Below are 22,605 nucleotides of genomic sequence, written 5' to 3'. Positions count from 1 at the left end.
GACAGGGAACTACTGGAGAGAGTCCAGCGTAGGGCAACAAAAATGACTGAGGGACTGGAGCACCTCCCTTATGAGGAAAGGCTGAGAGAGCTGGGACTCTTTAGCCTGGAGAAGAGAAGGCTGAAGGGAGACCTTATTAATGTTTACAAGTATCTAAAGGGTGGGTTTAAGGAGGATGGAGCCAGACTCTTTTCAGTGGTTCCCAGTAACAGGACGAGGGGTAACAGGCACAAGCTGGAACATAGGAAGAGCATATGAGAAAAAACTTCTTTACGGTGAGGGTGACAGAGCACTGGAACAGGCTGCCCAGGGAGGTTGTGGAGTCCCCTTCTCTGGAGACTTTCAAGACCCGCCTGGATGCAGTGCTGAGTGATGTGCTCTAGGCAATGCTGCTTTAGCAGGGGAGTTGGACTAGATGATCCCTAGAGGTCCCTTCCAACTCTGAAAAATTCTGTGATTCCGTGAATCATGTGGAAGCAGACTGACAGAATATTGCCTTTGCCCTTTTTTCGTACCCATAACATGCGTAAAGCCTTTATATACTGTGCTCTTACAAGATCAGTAGCAGAACAGCAATAAAACCCAATTTTCTGTGATACATCTCCCTTTGTTATTTTAAAAAGTTTTTATTTTAGTTATTATATCTGTGTGTTGAAGTGACAGGCATATAAAGATCACATTTCAGAGTGAACTGAATTTCAGTTCTGATGTGAGCAATCTAATTTTCAAGCACATCTGATGATTTTATGAAAGTGTAAAATGTCCAAATATTATTTTAAAAAAGGCTACTTGTATTTAATCTAAAAGACTGACAGATAAAGGTACCATAATGTATGTTACTCTGTACTACTATACTATTATTCAGTGCGCTGCACAAACCATATGTTTGAGTACACACTTAAATACCATGCAAAACATACGGGGCTGACACAGACACGAGAAGTTTGTTAAAAATGATTTTTTTGTATTATCATACTGAATCTGGGCTTTAGCACTCGCCTGGAAGATCTAAACACTCTTCATTTTCTGTGATTCTTCTACAAAACATTCTTTCTAACAGACAATTTGTTTTGTCCTACATCAAATCAACCTTAACATCGTATTACACGTTTTGCGGGCTGGCTAGGATTTGATACACTTTTTGGTATTTCCAGTACTGGTCGCCATGTTTTGCGCTTGCTATTTTGCCAAAGTAGCCTGAAATTGCACACTTCTCTTGGTTTTACGGCCAATGTTTTCCTATATTTTTTTTCCCTAAGGTTTAAAGAGAACATCATCCTAACAGAATGAACAGACTAGAAAAATAAATTAAATCAAGAAAACGGGGAGAAGATGTTACTCTAATACCACAATGAAGGTAATGTGATGGAAGATATGCCCTTTACCTTAGGCTGCAGGACAAGACACTGTGTATTACATTAAATGATTTTTAACAGCTGTTAGGGCCCCTTTCATGGAGACAATTCAGTTCTTAGCATCACAGCTTACAAGAAGGAAAATAGTGAGGAAAAGGAAATCAGCAAATACCTGGGAAACAACACTACAAATCTCTGGGACACTGGAGCAAAAAAAAGAATTTACAGAACTACTAGAAAAGTCCAGAATGGCTGGTCATTTTGTACACTGCAACTTTTTCAATAAGATTAAATGAGTCATTCAGAAACGTCTGCTTGTTCAATTAGACCAGTTTCAGGCCTAAATCAGAATTTTGAAGATGTTTATGGGTCATGTTTAGAGATGAATCAGGTTTTAAGCAATAAAACATCCAAGTATAGAAGCAACGTACGGCCTGGAGAAATATGGTGGATCCGTATTTATTGCAGCTTACCTCTGTAGATAGTTGGCAACAACTGCTCTGTGTGAATCTAGGTAATTTTTGCTGTCAATCACATCCTTTTCTTGCAGTCTCTTCTCATAGTCCTAAAGACATTTACTAGAGTTGTGATTCAATATATATTCAGTGCTTTATTACATACAAGAGAAATGGTAAATATTTCGTTAATATTAATATATGGATCACAGTAAACCAAAACAGATGTCAGAGGTTTATAAAGCTATTTTTAATGCTAATGTATACAGCAATAGCATTGCTAAACTTCCATGAATAGAGACAAGAATTCCATTAAGTTACAAGATTCATGTGGTTTAAATTACTATGAATAACTTGAAGATTTCCCTCTCTTCTTTTAAAGCTGAACTTTGACCTGCTGCTGTAAACTGAAATTCCATTTGAACTGGAAATGGCTTATTTTCCTGCAGCTGCAATAGGGAGAATCTTTTACAAACAGAAGTGACGCAATATTCATGGAAGATGACCTGAAATCTGAACTGTGTTTTAATACACATAACTAGTTTTCATAGTGTCTAAAACTGGAAGAAACTCTACGTGTAGGAGACTTTGTTGAGAAACAATTATTGAGCTATTTTTAAGTTATATTCAAGAAATAAAGAGATTTAATAGCACAATAAAAATCCTTGTTTGTACATTGTGAGAAAATGAAAGCTCTTTAAGCAGCCAGAGTGCGAAGGTTTTGCTTTGCCTGAGGTTTGATAAAAGAGCCTGTAGCCTAACCAAGGGGCTGAAATGATTACTGGTTACCACCACAAGAAAAATATTTATGAGAAGCACTTGCTTCTTGGGAAGATGTATATTGATAGAATATTCCTCTGGGTTGTGGTTACTATTCTGGTGGACTACAATGAAAACTGTACTGACAGATGCAATAAGTTTAGGGAAGTGTCTCTCATAAATTAAGAAAAGTCTAGAGTCCAAGCAAAACACAGAGTCTACACATCCAGGGGGTCTCCTAGGATCTGCAGCTTAATGGCAGTCTGCAAATCAGGTTGGCTTTAAAACCACAGCTCATTATCATGTAAAAGCTACTCAGTAAAATTATTCTTCAGGACATTTTGCTACTGTTATTACTTAAGAAAACCTAAATTTTTCCTGAGATAAAGGGTCTGGGAAGGGCATTCTGGAAACACAGTTCTTCCTTATTTCCACAATAAATCCTTATCTAACTTTTCCAGTGCACAATAATTATTGTTGAATGACTTCAGATTAGCAACAAAATAAGAACAGCTCTTCTGAGCCAGAAAGAAGTCTGACAATGGGAGCTGAACGTCTAACTGGTACATGCATATACATTGCTCCCTTCAGAAGTCTTTTTACTGCAATATGATTTAAGTACCACAAATCAGTAATTAGTACTTGTTAACTCTTGCTATACTCTTGGCATTAAATAAACTTTCAGAAGAAACAGGAAGAGATCATAAACTTCTGATAAAGCAAATACTCAGCTACCGACTGATTGGCCCTTACTCTGGTGTTGAACCCCAAATTGAAACTCTTCCCATTTGACCTAAGACACTTGTGTTGCTTCATTTCCATAAGTGTATCAAGACATTCTGCTTGCCTATAAGCATGGCATGTCTTGGATTATCAAAATCCTACAGCCCACGCTGGTGGGTTCATTGGTAGACAAGACGGACCCATTTGTTCTGAGGAACATAAGCAACCAAAAATATAGAGCAAAATAAGATTTCATAGCAATGCTGCATATTAGTGTTGTAGTGCAGAGGATGCATACAACAGAACCACTTGGGGAAACACCACAGTGGGGAAAAAAAGAAGATAATTTCATAGCCTAATTGTATTGGGTCTGGCTGGGATGGACTTAATTTTCTTCACAGCACCCAGTATGGTGCTATGTTTTGAATTTATGACTAAAATGTTGTTGATGACACACCAGTGTTTTGACTATTGTTGAGCAGTGCCTGCACAGTGTGAACACCATCTCTTTCTCCAACTCCCCCGCAGCAAGTAGGTTGGGGGTGTGCAAGAAGTTGGGAGGCAACACAGCAAGAACAGCTAACCCAAAATTACCAAAGGGATATTCCAGGCCATATAATGTCATGATCAGCAGTAAAATGGAAAGGATGGGGATTTTGGGGAAGGTAGCTATTGCTCACAGACTGATTAGGGATCAGTCTACACATGGGAGGTGGCAAGGGCCTTTACATCACTTTGTTTTGGTTTTTTTTTTTCTTCCTTCTTCCTCTTTCCTTCACTTATAAAACTATCTCAACTCATGAGTTTTCTTGCTTTTGCTCTAGCTATTCTCTCCCCTGTCCTGGGGAGAGAATAGCTAGAGGGAGAGGGGAAGTGAACAAGCATCTGTGTGGTGCTTAGCTGCCTACCATGGTTAACCAACAGCAGGTAACTTCCATTATCAGGTTTAGGTACAACTACAGAATTTGCCATTTAGGAATAGAGCTAGGATATAGATTGAAAATATCACCACTGTCAACAAGTAGAATGCAGTTATTCCTGGTTGGGATAACCTGAGGAAGTATGGGTTTGAATGGACTGAATGGACTGCTTGCTGGGTTGAAAAAAGGATGGACAACTGAGCTCTAACAGTAAGGGATCAACAGCTTAATGTCCAGTTGGTGTCCTCTAACAAAGTATCGCTGGGATTGATTACAGTGCCAATACTCCTCAGTATTTTCAGTGACCTGGATGAGGAGGCACAATACACTATCAGCAATTTAGCCAATGACACTTGATTAGGAAGAGTGGTCAATACAATGAATGACCGAACCACAATTCAGAGGGCTCTTGATAATTGAAGACTATGACAACCGAAGTCTCAATGAAGAAAAGGCAAAATTCTGTACTGAGGGTGGAGTAACTCCACGTGCTGGCACAGACTGGAAAGCAACCATCAGAGTAACAGCCATATTGGAAAAAATCTGGGGGTTATCATTTAATGACAACAAATAAGGTGGTCTTTTGGCAAAGGACAAACTGCAGGGTACATTAGGAGTAGCATGACCTAGAGACAGTGGGAAATTACTCGCCCCTCCAGCTTGGCACTTGTGAGGGCATATCTGAAATACTGAATCCAGTTTGGGGTTGCCAGTTCAAGCCGCGTGGGGAGAAACTGGATGGGGGTCCGCTAAAGGACTAAGACAGTCAGAGGCCTAGAGTACATGACCTACAAGAAGAGGTCAGAATCTTAGAATAATGTAGGCTGGAAGAGACTTCTGGTGGTCATTTGATCAAAACCCTCACTCAAAGCAGGAACAAGTCCAATCAGGATGCTCAGGGCCTTTGCCAGGTGAATTTTCAGTATCTCTAGAGATGGCAATTCTACAAACTTGCTGGACAATGTGTTCTATAATTTGAATACATTCTTTGTGAAAAATGTTTTCATTATGTCTAAGTGGGATTTCTCTTGGAGTAACATGTATATCATCCTGCCTCTAAAATGAGTCTATCTCTGTTTTCTCTGCACTGTCTCACTAGGTACCTGAAGGAAGCAATAAAATGCCCCCCTTAGCCTTGCCTGCTTAGGCCAAAACCAACTTAGTCCTTTCAGCCTCTCCTTGTACGTCACGTGCTACAACCTGCAGATGTTCTGGTAGCTCTGTGCTGGACTTGCTCCAGTATTGTGGTGTCTTTCTTGCACTGGACAAGGTGTTCAACTTTAATTAGCCTGGTAAGGAAGAGATTAATGAGCAATCCAATATCTACCCACAACTCTTTGAAGGGCAGTTAGAAAGAAGAGAGTGCTAAACTAATCTCTGTAGTTCCAGAAAATATAACAAGGGAAACCCGCCATGAAATACAACTTGGAATGCTCAGGTTGGGCATGATTTTATTTTTTTTTTTTTAATAATCACTGGAAGAATAGTGCAGCACTGGCACAGGTTATCCATAAAGGCTGTGGAATCACCCATTTAGAGGTTTTCAAAACTTGGCCAGACAAATAACACAGCTGACCTCACTAGTGCTGGCAACAGTCCCACCTCTTCAGTGGAAAGCAGGACTAGATGACCTCCAGACAATATTTTCCAAACAATATTTCCACGATCCTATAAATTTTTAGACTTCTTTGCCAAATTGCTCGTGAACGAACTAGAAACAATACTACTTAAAACTTAGTTTTGAAGATCACGCCATATAAAATGAACTTGGAATGGGTGATCATGGGTTTATTCAATTTACCCTTAGTGAAAATAAAACCCACCCAAATAAAACAATTCTTAAACTATGTTTTTCAATTTTGAATTGTAACATGAAATGAACAAAGTTAGTCCATAAAATCAACTGGATCAGAAATTTATATCAAAGATGTGACACGTCTTTAAATAAAAGATACGAAACTACTCTAAAATTTAAAAAGGAAAACCAGTTATTGTAAAGAGCCAGACATGATCAAATTAATAAATAAAAAAGATATAATCCAAAAGAAATGGAAGAAAGGAATTTTTCAAAGAAATTTATGTGAGAAGAAGTAGAAATAAAGCAGCAGTTGCCAGAATCTGAGATGATTTTGATCCTGCTAAGGAATGCACACACTAAAATGCTCCTTAGCCACATGAATTGCTAAAGAACTAAAGAACGCTAATACTGGAGATGAGATTAAAAATAACTGAAGTATGACCCAAATAAAAAATGCACACATTGCTTTTCAGTAAGGTAATTAACAGACAGGCAAGGACAGGGTAAGCTAATTGGAACAATATACTAAACAAGAAAAGACTGCAACGTAAGCCATAGCAACACATAAGAAGGTTTTAATTTTTGTTAGAGTCATTGCTTTCAGCAGTCTCCACAGAAAGGGCTCAAAAGTTAATAAGCCTAAGCCTGAATTATCTTTGCATTACCTTTCTATATTTGAAATCACCTTTGAAAAAAAAAAAAAAAAGTATCTTAGAACATTTGTGTCTACAGCAGTTGCTGTGTTTTATTTTTCTCCTTCCACACTATAGGTGTGGAAATACTGCCTTCAAAGAAAGTTATCTTAATTAGATTAAAATAACACCAGCAAAAACTGAAGGAATAAAATTCTAATTTTTTTTACTCATCAGCATAGCTTTACATTCTTTAAGGGACCAATTTACTTAATTGCAAGTCAAATATTATTAGCATTAAAACAATAAAGAAATATTTCAGATAACATTCTACCTGGAAGATTTTCTCACTGATTTCTCGTTCATGTAAAGGGACTTGCTTATAGTTTCGGAACTCTGCCACCTCCGCATTTCTGAGCTGCAAGAGTCGGAATCTCTTTGATCTATTAAATTCCTCATCAGAAACAAAATTAAATTCTTGCTGCAACTGTTCCAACCTGAAGAAATCAGGAACACGTGCCTCTCCACTTGTGGCAACCTAAATTAGACAAAAAATTATTACCCTTTTCATACAAAGTGACAAAAGTCTACAAAATAACTTCTGTAAGTCTTACGTATTGAAAGGATGTTAATTTTAAGCAAAAGCAATTGAGGTGTATCAAACTGAGACTGAAACACTAAGTGTTTTAAAGTAGGTTTTTGTTGAGTATATGAGATTATACATTGAAGACAACAATAAAATGCTATTTCCTTGTAACATAAATGAAACATTAAAAAGCAGGAAAACTAACATAGCAGAGTAACCTAGGAAGCTGTACTGTAAAGGCAATTCATTCACACAACTTCAGCTATGTAAATAGCTCCTCAATTTGACGTTTAGAAAAGTCCCAACTTCTACAATACACTACATCTCTTTGTGCAATTGCCACTAATGAGCGATTTCCTATTTAATACCATACAAGTACACTGGGAATACCCCTGCACTTTAAGGAAACAACAAACTCAGAATCTATATATAATTTTTATTTATTTATAAATTAATCATTCTGTGCATTCCCCTATACCTATTTTTCACCACTAGAATACTACTGAATGGATTAATAAACCACATTCATTAATAAATCATTAACCCACTACTAAATGGATTAATAAATCATATTTTTAGTTAGCATTTTGCTTCTTACCACTCACACAAGCACGTCCATCACAAATTCAAATGCTACTACCTCCCTGGCATGCATGCAGATTGTCTGAGAAGGTACTGGTGGCTGAGTGTTTCAGAGCTCCATTAACCCTGTATCTCTGGAAAAGCCACTTACCATGATCAGCTGCATCAGAGCTGCATTGTTTGGGTCATTTGGGTCAAGTTTTGCTTCTGCTGCCCACTTAGCTAATTTCTTCATGTCAGTTAAGCCCGAAGTGCCAATTGATGCAATAGCATCAATATTTTTTAAAGCACTAAAAAGACAGAAATTGACAGAACTTATACCTAACACACATATGATTTAGCAATATAAAAAAAAATATTTTAAGCAATCTTAGAATAAAAAAAGAAAGCTCCCCACAAACTGAATAGCAAATTCCACTACACAATTCTTAGTTGTAGCTATGCAACTGAGGGAATGATGAATTGCAAAGGAAAGTAAGGGGGAAATATGAAGAAACTGGTGGAAGGGAACTTTTACACAGGGTAATAAAGTGCTTATTGATACGTTTATGATACACCTACACTATTCCATGTTGCTGATTACTAGGAAGTAAGATGATAGATTGCCTCACAGCATGAAAGTTAACATAAAAGTTTTGACAATCCATCCCGAAAAGAACTTCTCAGATGTACAGTCCTTGCTTGTGCTACGTGTTAAATCCTGTCTTTGACCTGTCTCCTGGATGGCTTTCTCAGACCTGCAATGTAGCCTTGGTCTCTGCCGCCTTCTCTGCTGTTTCTGGATAGACCCTGGGGCCTGACTCATCCCCTCACCATGTCTGAGACTGCTGCCAGCACCCTGCTCTGCCTCTCCTGTTCAGCTCCTGCAGGACTGCATGCTGGCTGGTGAGGGCACTGCCTGCGCTGGGACACCCTTGCAGCCTTCTCCCTGGTGGTGCAGCTCTGCTTTTGGTCCTCCCTGACACTACAGAGTCCCAGCTCCACTCTTTATCCTTTGGATGCTCCTGCTCACTTTCTTGTACTCATAGTAGGCGAGGAAGTATGGTAGGTAGTCTGGAGGCCATTCATACACGGACTTGTTTGCCAGGCTTCTGGTGTCTTCTCACAAAGACCACTCTTGAAGCCCCCCTGCTACCAAAACCTTGCCACGTAAACCCAGTACGCCAGGAAATGCATGTTATTCGCTAAATACCACAGAAAGTGGATGTCGTCCCTTCTCTTATTAGGCATGCTAATTTGAGTCTTTGTTCTCTACTTACCTGAATATTTTCAGGAAAGCTTTAAGAACTTATGGATATTTTTCATGCTTGGTTAGAATCAGACAAATATCCAGCAGTTACTGGAGCCGCAGATAAAGTGGTAACATCAAGGTTCTATCTTTAGGCGCCATTCTTGAACAAACGCATACTGAATCACAGTTGTGCTGAAAAGCTAATGGGCAGCAAAAACTAACTTCAGGCATGAAAATCTTGTGTCTGACTGTCACAACAGACAATGGAAAGTCATGGAGGGCTGTTCATCTCCAGAGGGTAATTCAAAGAAGGGTGTTTTACAGCAAACTTCCTTCTGAAATTCCCCATTTTTCCATTTACTACAGTGATTAGTGAAAGTTAGCCTTTGGGAACGCATCCTTATGTTTTAATCTCATGCTGTTCCAGTGTCATTGAAGTCAGCAGGTTACTCATATGCTGATCAGCAAATTACTCTAATGGCTGGAGCCTGGGTCAAAAATAGTAACAGGGCGATTTGGATGCCAGTGTCTAGCCTCTAAATAAATAAAAATCTGACAGAATCTAATCAGCTGGGAGAGGTACTTGCTCAGTGTTATTAAGCATGGGAAAACTCTTAAGGCTTTACAGTGAAGTTACCTGGGGTCATTACAAAAAACAGACATTATTAATTCCTTGACTTTACTGGAAATATATAAAGGCAACAAAATGGACAAATAATCTACAAAGTCCAACTTGCAGCCACAGGGCAAATTAGATTGTTTTGAATGGAATAATATACTCATTTCTGCAGCTCAATAGACTTCTGATGGAGAAAAATCAGGAAAGAGTATTATTTTGGAATGATCAGACACAAATTTTTCACTGATTAATTCACTAATAGTGTCAAGCCCCCATACTAACTTCTACTGCTTTCATAACATAATTTTTATCATTAATTACTGGAAAGGAATTTAAAGCATGGGTCTCGATAGCCTCCCCAAATGTACTTCAAATAAGAAAGAGCTGATTACATATATATTCCTTGCCAATATATACATCTTCTATTAGAAAATCATAGAAGTGAATTAATCAGCTTGACATTAACTTTAATATTGTCCATAAATAATGTACTAAGTGATAAAATTTCTAAATAAAACCTATTTACCAAAAATGTGTACCCCTAAGATATCCGCAGGGGGTTACAGCGAAAGTAAAATATCTAAATTTAAGGAAAAAAAATTATGAAAATTCTTGTTTATGAACGTCTGGGGTTTTTTTAAATACTAGTATAATCAGTTTCCCATCAATCACTGCAAATTCATACCATATTACCTTGGAATGCCTGTGTTTTGCTGAGATATTGGAGGAATTAAGGGGATTCCTTTTTCTCCAACTGCCCAGGAGACACTATTGGATACTTTCCCAGAGGTCATTAAAGTCATTTCATTGCTACCATCAGCTTCAAATGAAAAGGACACACCTATCAAGGGGGAAAAAACGAGTTGTATATTTATGCATTCAAATACAATGTCTAAACATCTTTAAAAATACTTCCCGAAAATAAGCAGTCAAATAACTTGTGCCTTTACATAAACGAGGTTGTGTGAAACAACTTAATTCTGCTGCATGCTGTAGGGAAGGACTGTGCTCTACAAAGGAGTGAAAGATTCCATTCCACCTACAGAAGGGCTTTCCATTTGGGTTGGAAGGAAAGGGTATGCCTTGAAAGCTATGCCAAAGGCATTTTTTCCCCCTCTTCACAGATGCACACTATTTCTGGCAATTTTCAGATTCAGCATACTGTTATTAATGAAACAGAAATTCAGAGTCAAAAGAATTATGCATGACTGAAAAGTCAGTCCTAAAGCTTTGAGACACACAATTGCATGTACAGTCATCATGGTCAATAACATTTACACACACAGTTGTTGTAACGCTTTTTACCCTATTTCCGTCCTCCAGAGCTTTTTATCTATCATTCTGCTGTAGCTTAATCTGTATATCATATATGGCAAATTTATGCAAGTCAGTCATCTCCTAATGCTGTTCAAACTTCTTATATAAACTTGAACGTTCCATATGCTACTACGTATCATTCTTGTTTCCCCTTTTCCTACCACCTCCCTTGTTTCATCTTCCTAAAGTCCCGGGATAAAATGTGTTGCAGGATGGCATCAAAGAAAATAGGAAGACAAAAAAATTAATCTGCATATACACTTATACAGTCAGTTCTTCAGTGGTTTAAAACATTAAAATCACTGGAGCTATACTGATTAATACCACCTGTTTGCTCTGCAGTGTCAGAGGCCCGATTACCTAAATACTAAAAATACCTCAAACACCTTCTATAGCTAATACTACAAGCCAAACAATAAACACACACATTTTTATTACACACAGCTTAAAATTAGTAAGTGACAAAAATTCCATAGCAAACTTTAATAATAAGAATCATGACTATTTTTTAAGATGCAGTTACAGAAGCTGTGAACACTCTTAACAGAATTTACTCTGAAGCTTACAGCAGCCTGTTACTGCTACATGGTTTCAGCAACATGAGAAACACTGAACGGAGAAAGACCGAGAGCCCCTACCGCTCCCAACTCCTTCATGGTCCAACATCACACGCTGATTGCTGCTGAACTCTATTTCTTCCAGAGGAGCACTGCCTGTCAGAATCGTAGTCTCAGGAACCGGTATGAACACTTCAGCCAACAAGGTGGTACCGCTCATACCCATCGTTTCATATATCTAGAAAAAAACATGGTGACAGACATAGTAAAAAATTTACACATGTAATCATGAGAAGTTGAAAACTTATCGTAGGGTATTTGTACAAAAGGTTTTACTATGACGTAAGCATGAAATAATTCACTTAAGGCAATTGTATTCGTTTACTTTCTAAAATATCCAATTAGCAGACATTTCAGCTACCAGCAACTAACTTGGTCTGAACTCTTCTTAGAAGGAGATCCTCCTCACCTTTCTAACACACCTGAGAACAGTACGACAAGCTCTAGGCTCTAAAGAGTCTCATTGCACAATATGCAACTGCTTGTGACAGTCGCTGGCATCAGGTGAAGATGCCAGAGGGAATCTGCCTCAGTAACTGTCCTTTAACACAACAAGCAGGGGAAGGCACACAGTCCCCATTCTGGGAGTACTGCAGGCTGCTTCCCCCTTCCCTGGCCACTTGCAGGCTCAGCGTGGTATGAGTGATTTCTCCATTCAGATGTTTTTAATCCGAGATGATTCCTTTTCCCCTTCAATTTTTGCATTACATAAACGGAGCAGGCAAGAGGTAGACACCCTCCCCTGAACTACCAGTGATAAGTTACCTAACAGGAAAAGTCATCTAACAGGATAAGCAGGATCCTGACCGTGTCTGTCCTAAGAACAGATTATATTGGCTCTGAAAATTATTCATGTGACTCATTCATTAATTCATATTTGGAATGGGGGTGGTGGTGGTCTGACTTAACTGCACTGTTGATCAAGTCCAGTGCAGTTATGGACATTACTAGCAATGAATTTTTTTCTTATCCCACTCCAGCAAACATTATGATGATTTCCCTGTGTGGACAATAGGGTTTCAAGACAACCATTTTTGGCAAGTTTATCTGCAACCTAAGTCAGTTTTTCTAAAATTAAGAGGCTGCTCTGCTAACATATTTAATCACATGTCCCAATTATTTAATTTCCCCCATGCAGCCCACAGTCATGTTACATGTAACACACACATATATATAAAACACACACACACATATATATCTATAAAGCACAAGCATCAAAAATGTTTGTGACGAGAAGCAAGGAAGGGGTATAACATCAATGATTTACAAAGGGTTCTTCACAGGCTTTTCAGTCTTTAAAACACTACCATAGAGCAAAATACAAGCATTAGAGGAATAATTAAACTTCATATGATCTTTTTGAAAGTTATTATGATAAATCATTATATACCTGTAGTTTCAAACTCTCTGGCCAATTGAATATTTGTAAATTGAAAATCTGACCAAAGTGAACTCTGAAATCTGAACTTATTGGTCGGGTAACAGTCCTTGATACTTCTTTGGAGTTGAAAAGGACTTTTATAAACGCTGAGCGTTTCTTCACGTCTTCTCGTCGCAAAACTTCTGGTCTGTAAATACGTCAAACAAGCTGTCAGATCATTTTTAATAACATTTTTATTCTTCGGTTATTTTCAAAGAGAATCTGATTCCTCAAGGGGAAACAGAAGTGATCTAAACAAAGATGGTATTCTAAAAATGTCACTACACAGAAGAGACTTTAAACTATTATTTAACAGTTGTTTTAACTTCTCATGAATATAAAATGATTTTAAAATGAACAGGTCAAATTTTAGATCCACTAAAGCCACCTCCATATAAAAGGAGTTATTTAGGGAAACAAAATTCCCTTCTACTCTCCTTCCTCCAAAGCACAAAAAATGGTATCAAATTGAGTTAAGATTTTGAAGTTTTTAGTCATTGGGAGCAGAACAGCCAAGAAATATTCCTCGATGACGGTATTTACTGAATAAATATGAAAAAAGCAGTTTTTAAATTAATAAAATCTGCTAGATGTATTTTAAATTGCATGTATAAATGTGAAAAGTAACACAAGTACATTCATTTTACCCACAGTGAAATCTCTGGTTTACTACTTGATTTCTTCACTTTCCCTGCGTTGACTATAGCACAGATCTGGTATAAAGGACTAGCTAGTGAGAGTGGTACTGCCAGAAGTGACTTAGACTCTACACTGGAAACAACTTCTTCATATACACCACTGTTCCATGCAGATGCTCAAGGAACATCAGAAGGTTCAAAAGGAATGTGGAGGCATGCATTTTCCAAGCCCACTATATACAAGGTTACCTGTGACTTAAACGAATTAAACTGTATCAGCTTCAGAAGCAGAAGTTTTATCATTAGGCTAAACAGAATGGTGAGCACACGCTCCTGACGTTGTACAAACAATCAATTGCTACATAACAGCAGAAGATCATTATAAAAGTAATTTGCAAGCCAACATTTATCTTACCGAGGACACAGATCTGTTGGAGTTATGCTTCCTGACAGGACCAGCTCAGGAATTAGAACAGGCTCTCCAGGTTTCCTTCTGCAGTTGTCAGCTTTTTCTCTAACCTGCTGCTCTATTTCCAGGCTATTGACCATTTCAGGTGGGATGGGTTTTACACGTTCCTCACCAAGATCACCGTCTTCTACTGATTCTTCTTCCTCATGAATGTCTTTTTTCTTCTTTTTCTTCTTGGACTTCTGCATATAAAAATAACAATGTTTTTCCTGAACTTGTTTCAATCAGTAGATTTGTTTTCTCTTTTTGATTCAGTAGTGATAAACATATATGAGAAAAGACTGTACAATTTTAAAATCACCACACACAAAAATAAGATTTCTCCTATTCTACAGTACTACTTCAGATTCAGAATTCAGCAATGCATTCCATTCATATGCTTCAAAAATATAACATGCTTCAAACAAAACATTTATTTAACCTTCCCAACCAACTTACGAAGTTTCTTGAACATTCTGGCTAGCAGCTGACTTCTCATTTAGCCTGAGTTACCACATGCATTCTGTTAGGATTGAAGGAAGGTTACTCAACATTTCTTCAAGATGTATTGTCTGCATACACATTGACGAAGTGAATGCAGATGTGCCACAAACTTTGGAGCACAAGCTTTTTATCTTAGCAGTATCTTTAGCACGTGCAGAATGATCCCCTCCCTTCCTCTATGCCAAACAGAATAAACAAACAGAAGACCACGTGCCTTTCAGCATCTCCTAAACTGCAGAACTCCAGTGTTCATATGCATGTTCAGCTTTAAACAACTGCAAATCCCTCCTTCCACAGAGTTGCAGCTTGCTTGGAAGCACCAGCCACTTCATGATTTAAGACACCATAAGTAAAACAGGAGGAGGTGAGGAAAGGAACAGTTTTTCCTCACTAACTGAAGTATTTAGCCACACAACTTGTTCACATATTTTTATTTTTGTTCTTGTATTTCCTTTTAAATTTATCTAGTCTCTTCTACCTCTAGCATCTTCCTTGGATTCGTGTGATCTGTGTTAGTAAGACACCAACGGCAGTGATTAACCAACAAAGTACTTTGAGTAAAATAAAATAAAGTACATCTGTGTATGAAAGGAAGGTTGTGTACTACATTTTGCTCTGAAAGGGAAGAACCACAATCACCTCAGTCTCAGGACAGTTTGTGACTAAGAATAAAAAGATGCTGAGAGCAGCTTTGGCTGGAACCACCAACCATGGTATTTGTGAGGGCGTAACTGGCTAGATGCAGATGAACAGTTCCCATTAGGATCAATGCCCAGGACTGTCTGCCTTCATTTTAAGGTTTATATTTATTCATCTTATCTTACAAGTCAATTGAGATGATACTAATGAGTCATATGCTCCGCTTGTGTTCTGATAATGGAAATTTCCAATACCTACAGATCAGCTTCCCCTCAAACACTTTAAATGCCTTCCATAGATGCTGCATGTACATGAAACAACTTTACATAAAAGTATCAGCAGACGCACTAGATTCTTGAAAACTATATTTGAAGCATTTTCTTAAATTTCATTTGCTTTGGTATCCAAAATCCCACAGTGTTGAAACTGGGAAGTAATTATATTCAAATATGATCACTATTACTGTGAGGTATCCAGTACCTTGCCACATAAGTATGAAAGCAAATCTGATTTTGCTGGCACTGCCACAGGCTATTTCAAAGATCATCCTATTGCGGTGTATCGTTCTAGCTCCTGTATTTGTCCATATCCCCTTGAAACATGACTGAGACCTTAACTACAATACAGATTATTAACAATAAAGCTTCTCAGAGGTAAAAGTCCAAAATATTAATTAAAGTTTTCAGCTTTGGGACATTTCTGAACATTAATTTACATGAGATGACACAAACTGCTTGTTCATTAGAAACATCAGAATTATTTTGCTTCACCACTTACACACACGAATTTCATCCTTGTTTTTTCCTTGCAAGAAGGACATGAATTTAATGGGAATGCTGCAAAACTATCAAATTTAAAGAAAGAACTGCTGAAGTGCTGAAAATCAATAGCATGAAGACAACGCTCCACAAAAACCTAACATATTTTAATTTTTTAATTAACAATTAATTTACTAACAAATTCTAAGTAGACAGAATGTATCCATTTATGCTTAACTATCCCGAAATTTATTTATTTCTGTATTAGAAGGACAAATTTTGAACATATTTAGTAATTTATTTTTTTTTCTGGAACTAAATGATTTAAACAAACCTGTGTCTTCTTCCAGGATTTCCACTCCTGTAACTCAGTTTTATATTCCTTCATTTTCTTTTCGTGTTCTTCCATACATTCTTCTAGTAATTCATTTATCTCAGCCTGAATTTCTGCTTCATATGCTTTTTCATCTGATCTCTGATCAACCTCTTCCCTTCAAAACAATAGTTATCAACACGTTGCATAAATTAACGTGAGAGCTACAATTAAGTCTATAACATATAGTGTCTACTTCTCTATGAATTAATTTCATTATATCCCAAGTGTGTTCTATTTAAAATTACTAGCATAAATAGATAAGAGTTGAAAGCAGATAGTCACCATCCAGAATGAATACAATTACGTTTTATTTACTTATTAGCCTTTAGAAATTCCTTTCTGTTACAGTAGTTACTTGTTATTTTCATCTTCCTTTCTCCCCAAACTCAAACAGAATAGTGGCAGCCTCAACCAGTGCCAGACACTACTCAAATTCTTACTTTTGCCCCCTTCATATCAGAATTCTAAATTCCCAAATTGACTAATTTTATTAAAACTCCAGTGCTGGCAAATGAAGTACAAAAAGTGTTATCAAAACATACTTCCTCAAATAAAGTTTCATGGGTGTGTTGGTAAACTTCTGAAAGTCACGGAGGGATTTGATTTGTTTCCAAACTTTTATAATGGTCTTAAGCAACATTCTGTCTTTTTCTTGTTCAGCATCACGAAGTCTTCTGGTTTGCCTAGAAATATATATAAACATATGCACAAAATCAAACAGAATTGTATAACTCAGTGGAACAACAGAGTGAAAACTTGTGATACCGAAAGCCAAGCGATGTGGGTTTCGATTTGATTGATGCCTGCAGTGGTTTAAATCCAAGGAGCATAAAACCCAGACTTGAAGATGGCAGGATTTGATTTCCTTCTGTACTCTAGTCTCTTGTACTTTGCACAATCTGACTTCAATTACAGTTCGCTCTCTAGAGATATTGAAGTTTTCTGAAATGCTTATTACAGCTGTACATCATTAAAAACATTTTAAAGTCCATTCATGTAAACAACAGACCACGAAACCTACACTGCTGCTATGAAGTAATGCTTATTACCATTGTACATTACAAAATATGTTTTAAACTTAACATGTTTCTAGCTCCAGTAAAACAACTTGCAGAGATGAAGTAATGTAGTAATGTATGAAGTAATGTAAGTCCTTCGACAGCCCTACAAGATTCTTCACACAAACAAAATTAACAGGGCGTTGGGATTTTTTTGTCTCAGAATTCGTATTTCACATTTCCACCCTCTAATCTGTTTGTAAAAGAGCTATTCATTACCACTTTTAATGATCAACACACACTTTCGATGTAAACGTCTATGCAGCACAAGCACAGGCTGCTTCTAGCACTATCTTGGTAGCTAAACATGTCTAGTAAAGTGATTTAAAAAAAAAAGAAAAGATGTAAACTAACACATTACTGCTTGTAATATTCAGAGGATACAGAAGACAAGGAGGCTGTTAGAGCCGAGAGGAGAAATACATCATACATTGTTTAAAAGCATAAGCAAATTCAGTAAAAACAATACACAAAGATGAACTACAGACTTTCCAGAAAGGAACTTGAGTAACTTCTCCCTTTTGTTAGCTAGCAGCTTGAGTACTACTTATCCACTCAGCTTAACAACCTTTACTTCTTTGTCTACCAGATGAAGCTAGAAGACAAAGCTTAAAGACACGAGGAACATATAGGTAACTAATTACACTTATCTAATGCATTCAATTTGGAACCACCTCTGCTAAAACACATCAGCCAGAAGAGCCTGAAACCTGCAAGTCGCAGCATATGTTGGCTTCCTCCTCAGCTAATGAGGAGAGTAGGGCTGGAATTGCCCATTTGCAAAAGTTTTCTGCATTCAGATGACATTTCTTCCTTAAACCGATGGAAAACTACACCTCTGATCTTCAGACAACAAAGAGTACACATCAGTTATGTTATTAGAGGGTGGAGGAAACAATTACATTATTTTCCATGCTACACTCTCTTCACTTCTGTAATTTCTCATGAGTGTACTACATTGACGATCAGGGAAATGCAATGTTAGGAGAGAGACAAGGGAGGTCAGATGTTTTTACCAACATATGTGGTCCAAGTTAGTACTAAACGCCATGACAGTAAAAACTCCCGATCCCATCTGATCCTCATAAGCGTAACAGCTTCCAACAACAGAGCTGTAGCCAGAAAGAATTACAGATATGAAAAGCCCTAAAATAATCCCAGCCAAGCTCATCTCATATTACTTACACAACACTGATCTCACTGATTTCAGCTGAGTTTCTCCTGATTCATAATAGTGTAACACTAAACTAAAGCACTCAAGACCTACAAAAACACATACGATATCCAGAAGGAATATTCTGTCTAATTAGAATTAACCACCAAGCAAGCCTCAGGATTGCTGCCAAAATCCAAGAATCTCCTTCCCACAGTGAACCTTCTCATTACCATTCTCATGCCTTCCCTGGTGAGTGCTCCTGTCTCCAAGATACTGTATGGTAACTACACACCTCCTGCTCCTAGTCCTCTAGTAGATGTGTTAAGAAAATATTAATAAAAGCTACTCCTTTTCAATGGAAGACTTTATCCTTCAGTATAAAATAATACATTATAGACTTCTGTAAGTCCTGCATAGATACCAATGTATTACAAGACAGCACACTTGAAGGATGAAAATCTGAAGAATCAATTCCCAAACTAAGAGTAGTGAGTGGATGTGTAAGTGTAAGCAGACGTAGATTTCAAGGCTGAAAGAATTATTATTAAAAAGAAAAATTAATTTAAATATTATCATGTGATCCACTACATTAGTCTAAACTTGTATTTATTTAAATTAATACACCATTGCCTACTTTCAGATTGTAAAAAACTTTCATATCTTTATTAAGTTAAAGGCTGTTCAGCATGGGTCTCCAACTTAATTTTTATCCTATTGCTTACACTTACAGCTCACCACTGTCCATCTGCCAAAAATAATACTCACTTTCACTACCAAGCCAAAAACTGTAATATATATTTACTATACAGTTACTGTCCAAGAACAATAACCGTAATCTTGTAAAACAAAACTCTTACCATTTTATGTATATATTAACCCATTGGCAAAACCATGGCCAAAATACCTAAGAATGGGAAGTGAATCCAGAACACTTGTGCAATGAGGAAGAGGATGATGGAAAAAACTAGAGTTTTTGTGTCTTCAAAAAGTTATGTCACTTGCATTGTTGTGAGAGCTTCATGCATCCAGATGATTGTCTATTAAAACCTTATTTTAATTAAATTTTAATTGCACAAAACACATCAGTAAATACTTACTAAGTAATTCATAAAAGGTAATAAAATTGGACCACTTTTGAATCAAGATTTCTGCCTAAGCTATATTTTCTTCATAATTATTTTTACTCAACTTAGTTAGAACTCTTAAGCCCTGAAAATTCTTACTTACAGCAGAATTTAAAAGCCTGACATGAATAATATTCTGTACCAGCACGGAAAGGAAAAAGGGAATACAGTTTTAAAAAGCAATGATTTAATGAGTCCATACCTACCTGATCTCAATTTTGTATTCAGGTATGCTCTGTTGTGCCACAGGACTAGGAACACCGGTATCACCACCATCTATACTACGTTGCACAGCATTCCTCAAAGCATGCAGCTTAAATGAATGAACAAACAATTAACAGATGGTTTGACATTTATAAGGCATACAGTGTAATCCACCTTGACATGAAAGATCTAGTTGCTACGTAACAAAAAACTTTGCATTGTCTTGATTCTGTATTTACAGGGTTTTGCCATGTCTGTGAGGTGCTGATTCTTCAAGATGAAATTTTAATTAGGAACCCTGGACATACGAGGGAGATTTACTGACTTTGACCACCGTGATGGATCTAAACAAGGCAACAAGACTGATCTAGGGATTATTTTGAGAGCTCAGCAATCAAAGGGGTAGGAAAAAAGCCAGTGAGTCTGCCAAAGAAACACCTTCGGCAGCACCTTCTGTAAAAGGTCTTTTGGGGACTAGGAACAGCCACCAAAACTTACCCTAGCAAATCAATAAACAACAAAAATGAGTGGATTATGGATTTGATGAGTGCCTTACGGAAGCTGGGCACCTTGCAGCAAAGCATTTAGGCATAACTTACTGCATGTAACAACAAGGACAAGACGGAACTGGAAACAATGGTACAGTTCAAATGCACTTTTGAAGCCATACTGTTGAGACAAGGCCACCCCTTCAACTAAGATTTGAAGATAGGCATCAAATGATTACATGGAAGATGGACACCTAGTTTAGGAGAATGCAAAAGTATACATGGCTGTGAAGACAAGAGAATGTAAAGGACTGGCTAGGAGAAGAGAGAAAAATAAGGAACAGCAGTAGGGTAGGAACTAAAACGTTAGTTATTATGTTGCTGTAGATCTCCTTAAGGATAATCCTGAATGTGAAACCAGAATGGCTAATGGGAATCCCAGAAACAAAAGCAACTACATCCAAAGTAGAAGGAATGAAATTACAAATCAAGGAGCAAAGATTTTTTTCAAGAAATCCATCAAACTGGAGAGACAATGTAATAGGAGAACACGAAGCATACAGCTGAAAACATACAGGGGCAACCACAAAATTAAACTCACTGGTATAAAAAAAAAAGATGTTGAAAAAAATTTTGAAAGAATAACTGAAAACACGGAAAGTTGCTAGTATCATCCGGGGCATGGAGAGACAAAAAATGCAGTTTCTTTAACCTGACAAAACAAGGACTGAAAGGTGATATATTTTAAGATAAGAAATGCACACATCAGTAGTGGATAAGTAGAAGTCCACTAGGACATGGCAAGGAGGGAGGAGAAAAGGGAGGAAGCCAGATAAGAACAATCTGTCTGTAACACTCTGGCTATTAAATAATGACTGTTAGAGGAGACAGGTTTTAAAACTGCCTGTCAGTAGCAGAATGGTGGCTAAAATCGCGGAATCACGGAATCTTCAGAGTTGGAAGGGACCTCTAGAGATCATCTAGTCCAAAATACCTAATCGTTAAAAATCATTTATGAAAAATACATCATGCAGTTTCCTACAATACTGGCAAAGTATTGTGAAAACGCTCAGGAAACCCCTCCCACACACAGGTTCCTGTAATATAGGCATGGAGAACCCAAATGTCCTATTTCACTGTTTCATGGAAAACTAAAGCAAATCCTTCAAAAGTAATGACAGAAGTATACCAAAGTAATACCAAAGAATTCTTTTGAGACTCTATATGAAATATTTGGCCAGCATTATAACTATAGCCTAATGCTTTATACCAAAATTCATAAATATCTGTACAGCACCTACTGATTTTCATTACAGTAACATAAAAATGACCTTGCATACAATGATTATTTTCCCCCTCTAACAGCCCTTTAAGTTAGTTAGTTAATTCATGGAAATCTGAATCTATATCCATGTACTTAATAATCAAACTAATTTTTAACAGACCAGCTCTACTACATAGAGCTGTGTCATATCATAGTATTTACCTCACATTTCTAAAGTAGTCGTTATCCTTTCAGATTTCAAAAGCAGTTTAAAATGCTTTAAAAATATTCTTGGGTACCCGGATGATATTAGAATTGTACTAACAATGCCTCATGTTCATGTACAAATTTGCGCCAGAGAAGACCACTACCATTACTCCCAACGTACAGATGGAGGAAGAGTGATGGCACACAGCGGGTAAGCAGCCCAGCCAAGGTCACCCAGCAAGTCACTAACGGAGCCAGGAACAGAGAAGTCTACGTTTGGACAAGGGTTTTGCTGTGTCACAAGAGCGACATAATAGATGTGACAACAGTACGCATTTAAAACACAGCATCTGTCACAGATACATACCTGAAAATCTGTCATCAATTTTTCCAGAATGTGGTGAAATTAAACTGCTTCCTTTTACTCTTTATTGACAACTGAAAGGAAACTGCACTAACTTCCCTCCATCCTCAAATTCTGTCTTTTGCTGCCTGCCTTTCAGAGCCACTGTACACAATCCTGTAAAGTCTTATCTGTCATTCACGGGAAAACATTTTGGATACTCTAAGGAATACTATGTAAATGTTATTGTATTCTAACTATTATATTCCCTTTACTTCAGAACCTACACGGAGTTCATTTTAAATAGAAGATCAAAGAAATCCATAATCTTAAAAATTCAGTTCTGCACTGAACAGAGCAATCTAAATGAAATACTTAGGGTTT

The 22,605-nt window shown here is 37.3% G+C and overlaps 1 protein-coding gene across 3 annotated transcripts in view; it reads right to left on the bottom strand.

The window, feature by feature from the left end:
* Nucleotides 1–22,605, bottom strand: part of CC2D2A (coiled-coil and C2 domain containing 2A) — a 65,708-nt gene that overhangs the window by 22,627 nt on the left and 20,476 nt on the right. For all 3 annotated transcript variants that reach the window (XM_063336255.1, XM_063336253.1, XM_063336254.1), the window contains 10 exons: nt 19,922–20,028; nt 16,920–17,060; nt 16,336–16,492; nt 14,068–14,303; nt 12,985–13,162; nt 11,616–11,772; nt 10,354–10,501; nt 7,962–8,100; nt 6,977–7,180; nt 1,830–1,920 (listed from right to left, as the gene is read on the bottom strand). In XM_063336255.1, coding sequence (XP_063192325.1) covers nt 1,830–1,920; nt 6,977–7,180; nt 7,962–8,100; nt 10,354–10,501; nt 11,616–11,772; nt 12,985–13,162; nt 14,068–14,303; nt 16,336–16,492; nt 16,920–17,060; nt 19,922–20,028 — 1,558 coding nt within the window. The remainder of the gene's footprint in view (nt 1–1,829; nt 1,921–6,976; nt 7,181–7,961; nt 8,101–10,353; nt 10,502–11,615; nt 11,773–12,984; nt 13,163–14,067; nt 14,304–16,335; nt 16,493–16,919; nt 17,061–19,921; nt 20,029–22,605) is intronic.

Source organism: Chroicocephalus ridibundus, chromosome 5 (genome assembly GCF_963924245.1).
Source record: "Chroicocephalus ridibundus chromosome 5, bChrRid1.1, whole genome shotgun sequence".
In the NCBI taxonomy this organism is placed as follows: Eukaryota; Metazoa; Chordata; class Aves; order Charadriiformes; family Laridae; genus Chroicocephalus; species Chroicocephalus ridibundus.
This window is presented reverse-complemented; position numbering and strand designations above follow the sequence as displayed.